Source organism: Myotis nattereri (genome assembly GCF_964212035.1).
Source record: "Myotis nattereri genome assembly, chromosome: 3".
NCBI classification, from domain to species: domain Eukaryota; kingdom Metazoa; phylum Chordata; class Mammalia; order Chiroptera; family Vespertilionidae; genus Myotis; species Myotis nattereri.
In genome coordinates, this window is record NC_138077.1 from 159,390,534 (window position 1) to 159,407,454 (window position 16,921).

The window sequence follows — 16,921 nt, forward strand, 5'->3', positions numbered from 1 at the left end:
CAAAAAAAAAAAAAAAACACCATGAAACAAATAGCAACAAATTACAGCCTGAGCTGGATCCTATTTTCAAATGGTGGGCAAGAGCAATAAGACCATTCACATTCTATAATTACTTTTATTACACATTAATAACTAAAACAGCTTCTGTGCAGGTTTCAGATGAATGAGACACAGAAGATCAGCTACATAGCATTAAACTTATGTGAAAGTGGAGTGGATGGCAGCAAAAGTAAAGTTGCACCAGAAAACAAGAGTTATCTAATCATTAACCCAGCGGGAAAAGGGAACTACTTCTGATTTCCTAGAATACAGGCCTCACAGGCTATGATTTCTGATTCCCATGGCAGCACACAGCATTTTCCATCTAACACTTTAGCAGAATGCTCCGTCACACCAGGCTCTTCCTTATTACTGTTCCGAGTTGAAGCCATTCATTTCCATTTCCCTTGCCTCTGTAAAATGTCCAATAAAAGTGATAGGACAATCATTTACCCTCAATTTTCTCAATAATGTAAGGTGTTAGAGCGGGTCTGTTAGAACTCTAAAATAATAGGCTAACATATTTTCCCAATGCTCCCTTCCTCCTTTATTTCCAACACTATCTCCTCTAAAGTTTAGGGGGTTTAAATGTTTGAGAGATGTATTGCTCTTTCACCCAAAAAGTGTTCTCAAACATAGTTATTTCCTGAGTACATCTCTTTCAAAAGAAAAGTTCTACAAAGACTATAAAAACTTTCCCTGGAGTGCTTACAAAGGGTAACATAAAAAGTAGGTACGGGTGGAAAAAGAAACAATGTTTCAAGAAGTGTTTTACAAAAATCAAGTATACGTGATTTCTACCCTCCCTGCCCTTTTCACCCTTCTTCCACGCATGCAAACAAATGCACAGCGCAGTAGATTTCAACAATAGGTTTTAAGAACCAAAGCAGCAATTTACAAAGAAGCAAAATATAAAAGTCAATCAATCCTTGTTTTACAAAGAGAGTAGGTCATTGACATCAACAGGCTATAGAAACCCTCCTCCCTTTACTCAGTGGGTTGAAAATTAAAACAGTGCTTCTAGGCCTACAGCAGGTGTGATTCACATGTTATTTCCTGAGCATATCCTATTCAAGCTCACATAACACAATGAAGATGCTATGAAGCAAGTCATACTCCAACCGTAATTTTCACAGCATTAAGATTCTGCAAAAGAACTACAAAGCTATTGCAATCAACTACTTACATGTAGAAAACCAAACATGGGTACTAATGGGGAACAAAATTATCTATCCAGAAACACTCCCTAAAATTTACTTTAAAAATAACTTTTAAATGATATTAAAATTGGTCAAATTTTAGGTAATTTATCTTAAGCATCCTATATATTCAATTGCATTAAAAAGTACCCAGAAATCAAAATTATATTTCAAAAAAAAGAATGTATTCCATACACATAAAACCAAACCAGTGTCCAAAAACAGACCTTATAGGTTTATTTAAAAACACACACACATACACACAGGAACAATGGTTCATTTCTCCAGTGATGGACCGGCCACATCATAATCCTCCTCGTCTGGCATCACTAACGGCTCCCCAAACATCAAAGACAAATTCATCTGGGAACGCAAAGTCTCCAAGAGTTTTGTCAAGTGCCACAGCGAACTCATCTGGATTACGTTTGTCCTTTCCAGCTTCAAATATTGTGGTAGCTATCAAAAATAGATTTTAAAAATTATTGATACTTGAGACAGCATCAGAGGATTAAGAAAAATAGCACCAGAAAATTTACTTTCTAAAAGGAACATGCATAGTTATCACATATTTCTAGTACAAAAATCACATATCCAAGTAGCAGTGATATTTTTTAAATGATCTATCCACTATACCCAAGTTTGCAGCTGCTACCGCTGCCCTCTCTGGAGCCATCGATTTGTTGTTCCACTCATTTATGCATTCATTGGTTGCTCCTTGTATGTGCCCTGACTGGGGATCACACCCATAACCCTGGTGTGTCAGGACGATGCTCTAACCAACTGAGCTATCCGGCCAGGGCTAACAGTGCAGATGACTGATGCTCTTGAATAGTGAGAAAAACAAGGGCACTGATGGACACTGAATCAACCAATCTCTCTCCCTTTCTCTCTCTCTCCACCCCCTCCTCTCTCTCTCTCTCTCTCTCTCTCTCTCACACACACACACACACACACACACACACACGCGCGCGGCTGTAAGAAAAAGCTTGGTATGTGGTTTTCTAGTACCTCAGGAAGCTCAGTAGCATTGTCTGGTGTACTGAACCCAGAAACACCTTGTTCAGACCTGGTCTGATCTCATTTGCAATCTCTGGTTTGGGTTCCTTGGTCACAAAATGAGAAAAATGATGATTTAAAATCCCCATACTATACCCTGACAGCCCAAGCTGTATAATCTCACTCATACAAGCATGCTGGCACACAGAGGAGAAGAGTGAAGAAAAAGTCCTACACACAATATAGTCCCAGAGTTGGCCCCAAGTCCAGTTATACATCCCTACATGTTCTCACTCCACGACCATTATTACTAGTAATAATTAGTAATGATCATTGCTATGAATGATAATAGCTATGTCTATTAATTATGATGTGAGAGAAACTGTATACATATTAGAATGCTTTGACAACCCTATGAAGTTTTTATTGTACCCATTTTACAGATATAGAAATTAAGACTCAAAGTTTAATAATTTGCTCAAAGGCAAAAGCTTCAAGCTAATGAAATTAGGACTCAGACTCCCTATGGACTCTCATTTTTGTGCCTCTCATCAGACATTTGGTCAACAAATATTCAGCAAGCATTTACTATGGAAGAAGTACTATGGTAGGAGCTGGGATTAAAACCTGAGTAAGATATGTTGCCTTCAAGAAACTCCTGATCTTGTAGAAGCAATAAAAATACCAATTAGGCAGCTTCATAATTGTGTTGGAAATATTGTGTGTAATACAGTGCTCCATAAATCTTTTAAAAATCAAATTTGCTACAAAATTTTTTTAATATACTTTATTAATTTTTTACAGAGAGGAAGGGAGAGGGATAGAGAGTTAGAAACATCGATGAGAGAAACATTGATCAGCTGCCTCTTGCACACACCTTACTGGGGATGTGTCCGCAACCAAGGTACATGCCCTTGACCAGAATCGAACCTGGGACCCTTCAGTCCGCAGGCCGACGCTCTATCCACTGAGCCAAACTGGTCAGGGCTGCTACAAAATTTTTAACAGAAATTGAGAATGCAGCATGCACTGAGCATGTCATGAATTTTTGCTAATACCTACAGTATAAACATAGATTTGAAACATCCTTACAGGAGAAATAAACTGGCATGATTATATTCTTTTTCATAAAAGACTGTATCTCTGATTTAAGAGAAATGCAAAGGAACTAGGAAAACATATCACATTAACATAACCACAGCTATTAAAATGCTTCTCATCTGTTAACAATAATACATTTGCAATACACTGCAATGATATTTAACAACTGAACACAATTTGGGGAAAAATACTCTACTAACAGTAGACTTGTTATACCACATGTAACAGCTAAGTGCTGACCTCTTGTGGCTATTTCAAGGATCTCTTTATACCGTTACCAATACTGAACAACTTTTACATTATTAATGACACTTATTTTGGTGATACTGATCAATCTGCATTTTCCAATAAGTTCTTAAATACTTAAACAGAACTTCAGACATACAACATTACTGCAGGTGAAAAATCTTGGTATCAAAGTGTCAGAATTGAATCTCAGCTCTTAACATGTTAGCTGACTTTGAACAAGTTACCAAACCTCTCTGGATCTGTTTTAATAAAATGGCACATGGCAGAATTTATATAAAGATTAACCATCAGCAGCCCTAGCTGGTTTGGCTCAGTGGGTAGAGTGTCAGCCTGCAGACAGAAGGGTCCCTGGTGCAATTCTGGTCACGGGCACATTACCTGTGTTGCAGGCTCCTCCCCAGCCCGGGCTCTGGAGGCAACCAATCTATGTGTTTCTCTCACATTGATATTTCTCTCTGTCTTTCCCTCTCTCTTCCACTCTCTTTAAAAATCAACAGCTTCCCAGCTGGTAAGTGGTACAGGCCAGACCTTCTCTTCATTATTCTTCATTATCTCTATTTTCATTATGCTTTTCATTACTATACAATTCCTTTTCATCTTGAAAAGTATCATTGACTATCAATGCAAGAAAGATACAAATAAGCATTAAGTTCCATCAAATTAAAAAATAGAAGACTTTTTAAAATAGTATATTCTTACCTAATTCAATATCTCGAATTCCCATGTACGTCTCAAGAAGATCATCAACCTTTTCAATTGCCTTAGCATTGTTTTCAGAGGGCTTTATCAAAGAAAAGAGAAATAAGCTATTACACTTGTACACGAAATCTCTTGAATGTCAGGGCACACATAGGGGGAAATCTGAGGTAGAGCCAGTTCATGGTTGTTTATTTCAGCTAATTTGAATGGAAATATATCTAGAATGTGCTCTGCAACTCAATACAAATCTTCACAATAAATACTTATTTTTAGTGTCAGTGTTAACTGTCATGGATTCAAAGAAAGGCCAAGAACACAGTCTCCAAGCAGCTAACAATCTAGAAGGGGATACAAATGTAAAAATAAATAGCTATATGACAATAATAAAGATAATTTTTAATGATATTTAAGGTACAGAGGTATCATGGGGGAAGTAAATTTAAATCTCTAAGAGTCATGGAAGACTTCAGAAAGAAGGTGACAAGGATTGTGTATTCAAAGATAAGCTGGAGAGGGTGCTGCATGTAGAAGGCACTAACTACACAAAGTCTATGCGAGGTCGTAGAGTTTGATCCAGGAACTTCAAAAAGTCCACTGTGATGAGAAACACAGTGGCAAACATATGACTAGATCCTAAGGGGTCCTGGGTGCCATGAAAAGGGCTCTGGTCTTTGTCCTGCAGGCCAGAGTCTCCAAACCTTTTAACAGCTCACCCCAAGAAAAAACATTTCTGAACTCATACCCTTATTGGTAACCTTTTATTTAATTGTGTTATTTGCAGGTTTTATAAATTATACACATGTATTACCATATTAATCTATTATGGACATTATAAAATACACACAAAAAAAATTTTATAAGGCCCTAACCAGTTTGGCTCAGTGGATAGAGCATCGGCCTGCAGACTGAAAGATCCTGGGTTTGATTCAGGTCAAGGGCACATGTCCGGGTTGCAGGCTCGATCCCCAGTAGGGGCGTGCAGGATGCAGCCAATCAATGATTCTCTCTCATCATTGACATTTATCTCTCTCTCTCTCTCTCTCTCTCTCTCTCTCTCTCTCTCTCCCTCTCCCTTCCTTTCTGAAATCAATAAAAATATATTTTAAAAAAAATTTATAAGGATAAGGTCATAATAAAATATTTTTAAAGTAAACTTTTGTCTTATGTTTTAATGTTACTAAAACATTTCTGTTCTTCCTAAAACTTTTATTCAAAGTTTCAGTGACTTGCAGTATATACAAATATCAAATCATTATGTTGGACACCTCAAACTAATAGAATGATATAACTCAATGTTTTTTAAAAGTTTCAGTGAAAAACAAGATTGGATATACAGGGTAGGGCGAAAGTAGGTTTATATTTGTTTGTATAGAAAATACAATCTATATATATAAAAGCCTAAGTGACCCTTACAACCAAATGACCAGGACAACAACCAGTCGCTATGACATGCACTGACCACCAGGGGGAAGATGCTCAATGCAGGAGCTGCCCCCTGGTGGTCAGTGCGCTCCCACAACCAACCTCCCATGGCCGACCAACCTCCCACGGTCCCTCCCCCAGCCAGTCCCTCCCCCCAGCCGACTACCCCTATCAGCCCGGTCAGGGCTGGCTGGCCAACCTCCTGCAGTCCCTTCCCCTATCCCTCCCCCCGGCCGGCAGGCCCCGATCGGCCTGACCTTGATTGGGACAAGGCAAGATGGCCCCAATCAGCCCTAATCGCTGGCCATGCCTAGGGACCCCACCCATGCAAGAATTCGTGCACCAGGCCTCCAATAATTAATAAATATTAATACAAGAATAAACTGTTTTGCATACTCACAACTGTATGCCTACTTTTGCCCCACTCTGTATTTTATTATACTTTTTAAATCTTAGTTTTATATATAATAAAGTCTTGTTTTATGCTGTTTATTTCAATACTTGATTTTAAATGGCTTCATAGTTGAAAAATAAATGCCCAAAGATGTTAAATAACTATGAGTGCAAGTGTTAAATTCATGATTATATTGTAAAAGGTTCATAATACTTTTAATATTGTCATAAATATACGTTGCTTTGTAGTCTCAAAACGTTTATTGCCAATAAAATTTTATTTTTATTTCCTTGAGGATATTGTTACAACTTTCTCATATTTTTATTTATATTCACTAAGCCTTTAAAACAATAACATACCATACCTCACTCTTGCTTTCTTTACAGTGTCTTCTGAATGGTCAGTGTAAAGCAACAGGCTGTGCAAAGTAACTTAGGCGTTTACCTCTGTATCTACCCAGCCATTGTGTGAGTGACTGCAACAAGCATTACAGAACTTCCCATACAAAATAGCCACAGGATTTCACTACTCCAAAAAGCTCTTGAGCTCATCGCCTTTCTTCCATTCACATACTGATTGCCTGGCAGAGCTCATCTTTTCTTTCCTTTCCTTCCCTTTCCTTCCCTTTTCTTTCCTTTTCTTTCCTATTATATTCTTTTCTTAAATGAGATATACTTGACATAACACTACATTAGTTTCAGGTGTACAACACAATAATGGGATATATGTAGGTACTGCAAAATCATCACAATAAATCTAGTTCATATGCATCACCACATATAGTTACAACTTTTTATTTCTTGTGATGAGAACTTCTAAGATCTACTCTCTTAGCAACTTTCAAATATACAGCACAGTATTATTAACCACAGTCACCAAGCTGTGCAGTACATCCCCAGGTCATATTTATAATTGGAAGTTTGTTCCTTTTGATCACCTTTACCCATTCTGCCCATCCCCCACACTGCCTCTAACCACCACCATTCTGTTCTCCATGCCTATGAGTTTAGGTTTGTTTTCTTTTTCTTTAGAATCAACATATAAGTGAGAGCATGTGGCATTTTTCTTTGTCTGATTTATTTCACTTAGCATAATGCCCTCAGGGTTCATCCATGCTGTCACAAATGGCAGGATTTCCTTCTTTTTTAAGGTTGAATAATATTCTCCATCTTTTCTTATTTGCAAGGGTTTCCTTTTTCGTCTCTCTGCCTACCATCTTCCTTCTCAAACCCATCCTGCTCAACAACTCATCCCCCAGAACCAAGGGATTTTTCTAAAATGCAAAACTGTGCTGCTCCCCTCATGCTTCCTAAATGGACCCCCCATGATCCATGGACCCTCACATCCTGACCCAGGCCTATACCTCCAGCCTCACCAACCCCACCACGAATTTCCAGCACTCACACTCCAATCCCATGGACGCCATAAGGCCCCCAAACCCATCATTGCTTCATGCCTGAAACACTCTTCTCACCACCTTGAACCGATCATTTCTTCTGGAGGGAACTCTCTCTGACCTCCCCTCTCTCCCCATCCCTGACAGCAGCTGATCAGCCCCTGCTTTGGGACCTTAACCCTATGGCTCTGGTGTGTAATCACTTCTTTTCATGTCTCTCTCCTTTTAAAGGAAAGCACGGTCTTTGTTCATCTTGGTATCCTATCACCAGCACCTGGACCAGGGGTGGGCAAACTTTTTGACTCGAGGGCCACAATGGGTTCTTAAACTGGACCGGAGGGCCGGAACAAAAGCATGGATGGAGTGTTTGTGTGAACTAATATAAATTCAAAGTAAACATCATTACATAAAAGGGTACGGTCTTTTTTTTCAATAGTTTTATTCATTTCAAACGGGCCGGATCCAGCCCGCAGGCCGTAGTTTGCCCACGGCTGACCTGGACCATGCCTGTCTCCACAACATATATTGAATAAATTAGGTGGAGTATTGTTCACAAAATCATCATCACAAGAAGTCTAGTTAACATCAGAAGTGGTGCTAGGTTACGAGGGGATGTTTTTTTAATCCTATAAACCAGTTGTTCTCAACCTTCCTAATGCTGTGACCCTTTAATACAGTTCCTCATGTTGCAGTGACCCCAACCATAAAATTATTTTCGTTGCTACTTCATAACTGTAATTTTGCTACTGTTATGAATCGTAATGTAAATATCTGATATGCAGGATGTATTTTCATTGTTACAAATTGAACATAATTAAAGCATAGTGATTCATCACAAAAACAATATGTAATTATATATGTGTTTTCCGATGGTCTTAGGTGACCCCTGTGAAAGGGTCGTTCGACCCCCAAAGGGTCTTGACCCACAGGTTGAGAACTGCTGCTATAAACCCTTTAGTGTGTGAAATAGATCGTAAGTTATTTGTATCAAATTTAATGTGAGCACCAAACTAGCTTTTTCCTTCCATTATGAGCTATTTTAATTGCCCTGTTTAATGAAATAGGCTGTGCGAATAGGAATGGAGTTTTAGACGTTTATCTTTGAATAAATCTTTCCTACCGCCCCACATGGATCTTCAGCTTCTCTTCATTCCAGCAGCTCATACAAAGCCGGTGTTCAAAAACATTAGCCATGTTAACTATCAGAAGACACTTCTCCTGCAGTGACCTGGAGCTTCCCCTGCCACCCCTGCTTCCTGTGCAGACCAGCCTCATCCCCCTAACTGCTCACTGCGAGCGAGCTCCCACTATTGTTCCTTCTCTTCCATGTTCCTGTCTCCCACTGAGGTGTGTTCATTCATTCACTACACATGAAACAGACTTCGGCAATATGCCCGGTAGTGTGCTGGGCACGGGAAAGGTAAAGACTCGGAATGACCAGGAGTCACTGCCCTGGGTTTTGGTTTTGGTTTTTCACATACCTCATCATATCTCACTTTCAAAATGCCTTTGACCCTCCAAATCTCTTCATTGCCCTTTGCCTCCAAATCAGTCCTTTCAGACATTCAGGACCAAGTCACCTGACCCAAAATCTCCCCCTAGATTCCCCAAAACTCACAACACCCTGGGTGACTCAAACATTCAGAAGGATAATCTTGGCCTCATGGTTCCTTGAGTATCTGCCCCATCAAGCCACCCCCATGGCTGACTCTGGGATCCTGGTCTGTAGAAAGAGCCTCCTAATGGCTCACCTGTCTCACTCTTTTGCTCTTCAAACACCTGGGGGATCCTCGGACAATAAGCGGACTAGATGGGCCCGGTGCCTGGGTCCCTGCCTTCAGAAGCCCCCTGGCTTCAGACCCCTGCCTCATCTCCCCTGTGCCCACAGGGCAACTGCCACATCACCGCTGTCTTTGCTGCTGTGAGTGGGCCTGACCTGCCGCTTGCCACTTCGAATCCTGCCCCTCACCCCTGCTGCCCTCCTGGTCCACCCTTCCTCCTTCCATTTGTCTCTTCTACTTCTGGTGTTTTTCACTCCAATACTGACCCAGTTAATCAGTGAAACCCTCCCTCTGCTCAAGTTTAAGTGAATCATTTGTTAATTCATTAATTCAGCAAAGATTTGAGCTCCTTTGATGTGTCAGGTACTATTATTCTAGGTGCTGGGATACCACAGTGAACAAGACATGTGAGCAAAGGAGCCAGACAATAGACAAAAAGGAAACAAGGAGGCAATGAGTCCTATTGTGTTTCCTGCTTTGAAGAAAAGTAAAGGAAGAAAAATTAGGAAGTGGGAAGGGCAGCAGGAATAGCTCTTTATACAAGATGCTCAGAAGCATCCTTTCAGAGAAGGTGATATGTGGGCAGAAACCTGAAGAAGGCTAGAGCGGGAGCCATGCTCACAAATGGGCAAAGCATTCAGGGAGAGGAAACAGCGGTACAAAGACCCTGGGGTGGAAGCACACATCTGGCCTGTCTGGGGAGAGCAAGGAGACTCAGGTGGCTGACACAGAGGAAGACAGGAACCGTGGTGGGAAATGAGATCAGAGAAGCAATGCAGAGTTGGATCATGTCAGTCATGCGGAGGACTTCGGCTTTTATCCAGAGTAACATGGGAAGCTAACGGAGGGTTCTGAACAGAAAAGAAATTTAACCTCATTGGTGTTTTTGAATGAAAATTCTGGCTGCTGTGCTGAGCGCAGAGGGAAGAGGGCCAGGGTGAACACAGGAAGACTGACCAGGTGATTGTAATGTTCAAGATAAGACATGGTGCCTTGGACCCAAGTGGTGGGAGTAGAGGTGGGGAGTTGTTGTTGGATTCTGGCCTATTGTGGACGCAGATCCACCAGGATTTGCTGATGGGAGGGATGTGGGACATGACAGAGAACAGTCAAAGATGACTATAGAATGTTTCACCTGAGGAGACTGGAATTCATGCATATTATCTTTTATTACCAAAATTGGAAGTATATTTACTCCTTCAGGTGGCTCTGAGACTTTCCTTGGCTCTCAGAGCTTTGGCTATATCTTAAACATTTTGAGCCAGTCCATATGTCCACAGACTCCAGAAAAAAAAGTTGTCTGCAGGAAGCTGAGGATTGCTTTGGATCACAGTCTCTTCGCATATGCTTTGTTTCCATATTCCTTCTAAATCCTTCGATAATTTTAATACTGGTAAGAAGGCAATGAATTAAAGTCTGTGCTTTAACTGGAATGTATGGCACCTTATTTAACCTCATGGTTTTACCTTTCTTTTCAGCTCTAATAACCATAAATTCCTGTACATGTGCAAGCAGAATGAGGGCCAAATGAACATAACATACCACTTCTTCCACAGTGGCAGGACCTTTTGACCTCAGGCGAAGTGTCTCCCTTCCAGTACCAATTTTTCCTGTTGAGGTATTTCCAGCTTTGGATCTTGGCTCTATTTCTGTAGAGATAAAAGAGATGGGGAAAGGTGCACATATTTAGAAAGAATTCCAACAGATTGCTGTAAAAGCTAAAGTATTTGCCATCACAAAACTATGTACAATGATTGTAGAGATTTGATAAAAGGTGTGCGTCCTTACAGAATTTCCCCAAACAAATTCACCTGCCATTCAGGAGTCTCAGATGGGAGTCTCTAAGAGAGGTCTGGCTACAAAAGGAAAAGGAAAATATTTGAAATGTGAAGATGGAAAAGACTGGAAGCTATGAGGAATAAATAAAATAGTTGGCTTTTATCATGAGAGTAAAGAGGTGTATGTGGCGGGAAAGCAGAGCTGGAAGTGCAGCTGACTTCTTCAAGGTCCTGAAGCAGAGAGAGAGCCATATCTTGATTTTTTAAAAAGGGAGAGAGAGAGGAGCAGAGACACTCTTATATGAGTACCCACCTTCTGTTTGATGCTTTGTACACAAAATCCCATGTGGTACTCATACCAGTCTATGAGGCGAGGTACAGCCCTCACTTCACGGAAAAGGAAGCTAAGCTCACTGAGGCACAGAGCTGGGATGCAAACCCAAGTCTGTGATCCCGAAGTCCGTGTGCTTTCCTCAACGACACTCCAGCACCACACCTCTTGGAAGCACGAGGGGTAAATTCAGAAGTGGCATAATGAGAGAAGGAGGTTCTGAAGAGAAAGAGGCTGGGAACAGGATCCAAGGAAGGCGTCCCCTCGGGAGGCAGGCAAGAGACAGGGAGCGCGTCCAGGGGCAGCCACTGCTTTCTTTATGCTTGGTTTGTGTCTGTGTTTTATTTTTGGTTTTGATTTTTCAAGTCACAAAGAGTCCCGCCCGCCCCAATACTGAGCAGTAACATAAATGAGTGAAAGGGTAGGGTGGGACTGAGGATAGCTGGAAGAGGCATGCCCTACCCAGGTCACTCCAATAACTTGTTCCCTGTGGGAATGTAGGCCCTTCTTAGCCAGACCTACTTGTTTGCAAAGAAACTGTATACTCAGAGTTTTTTTATGAATCTCCTGATTTTAAGTTTTGGCCATTGAGTCAAACTTTAAAAAACATTTTGACAAAAATAAAGGAGGTCTGCCCTGGCCCGTTTGGCTCAGTAGTTAAAGCATCAGCCCTTGGACTGAAGGGTCATGGGTTCCATTCCCGGTCAAGGGCATGTACCTTGGCTGGAGGTTCAATCCCTGGCCCCAGTCAGGATGCAAGCAGGAGGCAACAAATGGATGTGTCTCTCTCATGTCGATGTTCCTCTCTCTCTCTCTCTCTCTCTCTCTCTCTCTCTCTCTCTCTCTGTGTCTCTCTCTCTCCATATATATATATATATATATTTTACCTAATAATAGACAAACATGCAAATTAACAATACCTTTGCTATGCCTTAAGCCATGCCCACCAGCCAATCAGAGCAACTATATGCAAATTAACCCAACCAAGATGGCAGCCGGCAGCCATGGAGCTGGAGCAAGCAGGAGGCTTGGTTGCCCCAGTGATGGAGGAAGCCAAGCTTCCTGGCCAGCTGCTGCCTCCTCTCAAAGCAACAAAGTTTCAATTATAGAAGGTAAATAAACCCCAGATACCTGCTTCCAGTCACCATGGCCACGGAGCTGGAGCGAATAAAAAAAAAAAAAAAAGGAAAGGCTGGGAGCTTCGGTCGCCAGGGGGCTTGGTCAGTCTGAAAACAGCCATCAGACCCTCACCCAGGCTGGCCAGGCACCCCAGCGGGGACCCCTACCCTGAAGGGGCTGTGGCCAGCCTGAAAACAGCCATCAGCCCCTCACCCAGGCTGACCAAACCCCCATGGGGTGAGGGTCCCCACTGGGGGGCTTGACCAGCCTTCAAACAGCCATTAGCCCCTCACCCAGGCTGGCCAGGTACCCCAGCGGGACCCCCACCCTGATCCAGGACACCCTTCAGGGCAAACCAGTTGGCCCCCACCCATGCACCAGGCCTCTATTCTATATAATAAAAGGGTAATATGCAAACTGACCCTAACAGCAGAACGACTGGGAATGACTGGTCACTATGACACACACTGACCACCAGGGGGCAGACGCTTAATGCAGGAGCTGCCCCCTGGTGGTCAGTGTGCTCCCACAGGGGGAATTCTGCTCAGCCACAAGCCAGGCTGATGGCTGCCAGCACAGCGGTGGTGGCGGGAGCCTCTCCTGCTTCCTCAGCAGCACTAAGGATGTCTGACTACAGCTTAGGTCTGCTCCCTGCTGGCAAGTGGACATCCCCTGATGTCCACTGCTGGGCTGCCAGAGGGATGTCTGACTGCTAGCTTAGGCCCAATCCCCTAGGGAGTGGGCCTAAGCCAGCAGGTAGGCATCCTCCGAGGGGTCCCAGAATGGGCCTCTAGTGTGTGTGTTTGTGTGTATATATATATACATATCCCTCCCATCTCCCTTCCACTCTCTCCAAAAATCAATGGAAAAAATATCCTCACTGCTCAGGTGAGGATTATAAATAAATAAATAAATAAATAAATAAGATCTGTGGGTCAGATTCCAATTACGAGCCACCAATTTATCTATTCTGCAAATATTTTCCAAGTCCCCTTGACTGAGGACATGGCAGCAGTTTGGGGCAAGGACAGAGGGAGGAGTGGGAGGTGCTGCACCAAGAACCAGAGATACCTTGAGCTCCAATGAGGAATCACAGGACAAGGCTGGTAAATGCAAGCAGGCAGTGAGGTCCGCTGCACAAATGCCTTCTTACTGACTCAGAACCTAGAATAATGTCCATCATAAGCAAGTACTGTTTTGCTATTGAGAATCTACTCCAAAGTGATTAAGGATCTTACGTATTAATTTTAATCTGCATTCAGGGGCAGAATCACCAAATACATAAGTTTTTCTCTGAGAATGAAAGAACTGAAAATTATCATGAGGTAAAGTAGAGCAGATCCCCTAAGCGAAAACCTATACTGATGGTGCTATGGTGACCAGATTCTCAGGAGACCGGAGCTACATCTGCGAGTCTACAGTGTTAATATTGCCAGTTACACTGTGTCCCGTTTGAGGAGAATGGATTAACAGAAGCAAGATGCCCGGCATAGACTTTCCAAAAAGGGGCCCAAAGAAGCAGACAAAGTCAATCTGTCCTCAGCACTGTCCAGGATCTGTACACCCGGCCATGTGAGTGTTACCATCTGAATTATATACAGACCTATGGTGGTCAAGTCAGAGTCAACTTAAAAAAACAACCTTATGCTCCCCACTCCCCTGACCACACATTCATCATGCCACTGAGACTTCACCAAATGACCCACTCGGTATAATCTGTCTTCCCATATAAATTTGCTGCTGGGTGGGAAATGAACTGCTCAGCTAACGTGCTTTGGTCCACCGCTACAACTACATTTCCAATTGTATAGTGATACCCCGGCATTCTGACATTTGGTGAGCATGATATAACCCTGGAAAACTGAACAACTCCCGATACACTGAAAAAATAAAAGGTTTCTGGGATTTACAGAGTGAAGGACCCAGACTCTGGAATATGGGAGGATCATGAGGGGGTTTTCATTCATGCCCGAGAAGCCAGCCAGCCTCTTGGAGGGTGTCTCTATCTTACCTTGCTCTTACCTGCAACACCAGTTGCTCAAGGGAGAAAATATGTAGAATAAAAGATTTTTTTAATTAATAAGCTTTTTGTAAATCCTCGCCTGAGGATATGTTTATTGATTTTAGAAAGAAGGGAAGGGAGAGAGAGAGAGAGAGAGAGAGAGAGAGAGAGAGAGAGAGAGAGAGAGAGAATGAGAGAGAACAATTGGTTGTACAGGGTGACACTCCAACAAAATGGGCCATCCAGCTGGGGCAATAAGCTTTATTTTTTTAAAGCAGTTTTAGGTTCACAGCAGAAGTGAGCATAAAGTACAGATGTTTCCATACACCCCCTACCCCCATATATGCATCATCCGCCCCCCCCCCCCCCCAATTATCAACATCCCCCACCATAGTGGCACACTGTTACAATCAATAAATCTATACTGATACGTTATCACCTAGGGTTCACAGTTTAGGTTAGGGTTCACTCTTGATGGTGTACATTCTGTAGGTTTGAACAAATAATGACATGAATCCACTATTGTAATCTCATTCAAAATAGTTTCACTGCCCTAAAAATCCTCTGTTCTGCCTATTCAGCTCAGATTTCTTGTTATCACGGTGTTTATTTGGCTTTCTCTTCAAGAGTGGTATCTCACAACCAACCACTTGGTGGCACCAAAGCAGAAGTTAAATTTTAAGTTCTGGCTTGGAGGCCTCTAAAAAGGCAGTTTTCACCGCTGAGGAAATAGAAGCCATCTTTATGATCCTGATACAGGAATATATATCAACCAGTTTATACATGAAAGCAGGCAAGATACTTCTATTTGCCCACAGGGGGGTTAAGGGGCGGGGGGGGGGGGGGGGCGTGCGGAGAATAAGTTCTGTAGTTTTTTTAAGATTCTCAGTTGTCCTACTTTGGGGGTGCTGGCCTGCCTAAGCATGTCTAACCAACCAGGCCAAGCCCTAAATCAGTCACTTCACTTCTCATTAATGCGTCCGCATGGGGCCTCTCTAGGGGCTGGACAATCAGAGGGGTGCAGCAGACACTAGGAAGGGGCCTGCAGCAGCTGTACCCACTAGATTCCCCTGGGGCTTCCCACCCCTGGAAGCATGCTGAGTGCCTGCAGCAGGTCACTTGGGGCACAAGACACTCACAGCTGCTCCCGGGCACCAAGAAGCAATCCTGTGTGCTCCCTAGCCCTTTTGTGGCAATTATATCTACTACCCTAGTTATGTAATTTAATTTAAAAGTACATGAGCTGGTAGGTGTGAAACAGAAAGTTATTATTGCTAGGAAAACTAGGTTAACTGCTTTGGAAAAACTCCATAAGAGTGCTTTGCAAAAAAAAAAAAAAAAATTAGGTGTGGGCACGATGACGCTAGGAGATTAGAAAAAAAAAATATCTTTCAACATTCATTTCACATATCTGGTTTTTAAAAAATAAAACAGAACCCACAGATATGCATGAAGGTTGTGATTATATAAGGAGGATAATAGAGCTCCAATTTGTGTCTTCTACTCAAAGAAAGGATCTTTTATATCATAAGAGTGGTAAAAGAATGTGTAGTTATAGGTCTTAAAATGTTTAGAAACATTTGTTTCATTGTTTATAACACCCCATCTCAACTAGCATTTTCAGTAAACAGAACAACCCCAGTCTCTGCTATATCAGAGAGACGGGAAAATGGAGGAGGCAAAAAGGTATCTGTCTCTAGTCCTACCCTGAACCCCAGGGAAAGAAGAAGAACTGACAGAAGCCAAAGCCCTATTTTCAGGAGGAGCACATGCAGCATGACTTAGATCCCTAGCTGAAACGGGATGACATGGGGCGGGGGGGGGGGGGGGGGGGGGGAGCCCGGAATTCTCCTGCTTCTGCACAAGGTCTTGCTCTGGTCCCAAGAGGGCCCATGTTGGCCTGGAGGACAGAGCACAGCTTTCATAGCAGGGGCAGAGCCACGATTTCAAGGGGAGGTGGGCACTGGCGGACACGGCTATACCAACGGTTGCTCAAGGAACAAGAGCTGGACTTTGAGAATCAGAGAACCTGAGCTTAAAACCCCAGCTCCTCCATTTACAAATTGTGTGAACTCGAGGAATCAGTCCTTTTCAGTAAAATGAGAAAAACTCTTAGGTACAGTGTTGTTTTAAGCGTTCAAAGGGCTAATGCTTTAAAGGTGCTCAGCCCAGTGGCCTGGCTGGCGTTAGTGCTGCTGGAGAGAGCGATCTGCTCTTCCCACTCCCTCCCCATTGGCACCATATGCGCTGGTTTTCTCTCTTAGAATGAGAAACGTGCAAAGGTCTCTCTTCCATTATTCAGAAAATTGTCACTTCAGACACAAAGGTCTCTTTTTTATTCTATTTTATCTTTTCTATAAAACTATGACTTTCCCCTTCAATTTATAGGAGGGTAGAAACAACAGATGACTCTCC

The 16,921-nt window shown here is 42.5% G+C and overlaps 1 protein-coding gene across 1 annotated transcript in view; it reads right to left on the bottom strand.

The window, feature by feature from the left end:
- Positions 1-1,452: 1,452 nt before the first annotated feature.
- Positions 1,453-16,921, bottom strand: part of GIPC2 (GIPC PDZ domain containing family member 2) — a 58,586-nt gene continuing 43,117 nt past the window's right edge. The window contains exons 4-6 of the mRNA XM_081088536.1: positions 10,819-10,925; positions 4,284-4,365; positions 1,453-1,694 (exon numbers count right to left, since the gene is read on the bottom strand). Of these exons, the coding sequence (XP_080944662.1) occupies positions 1,543-1,694; positions 4,284-4,365; positions 10,819-10,925 (341 nt within the window). The 3' untranslated portion in view covers positions 1,453-1,542. The remainder of the gene's footprint in view (positions 1,695-4,283; positions 4,366-10,818; positions 10,926-16,921) is intronic.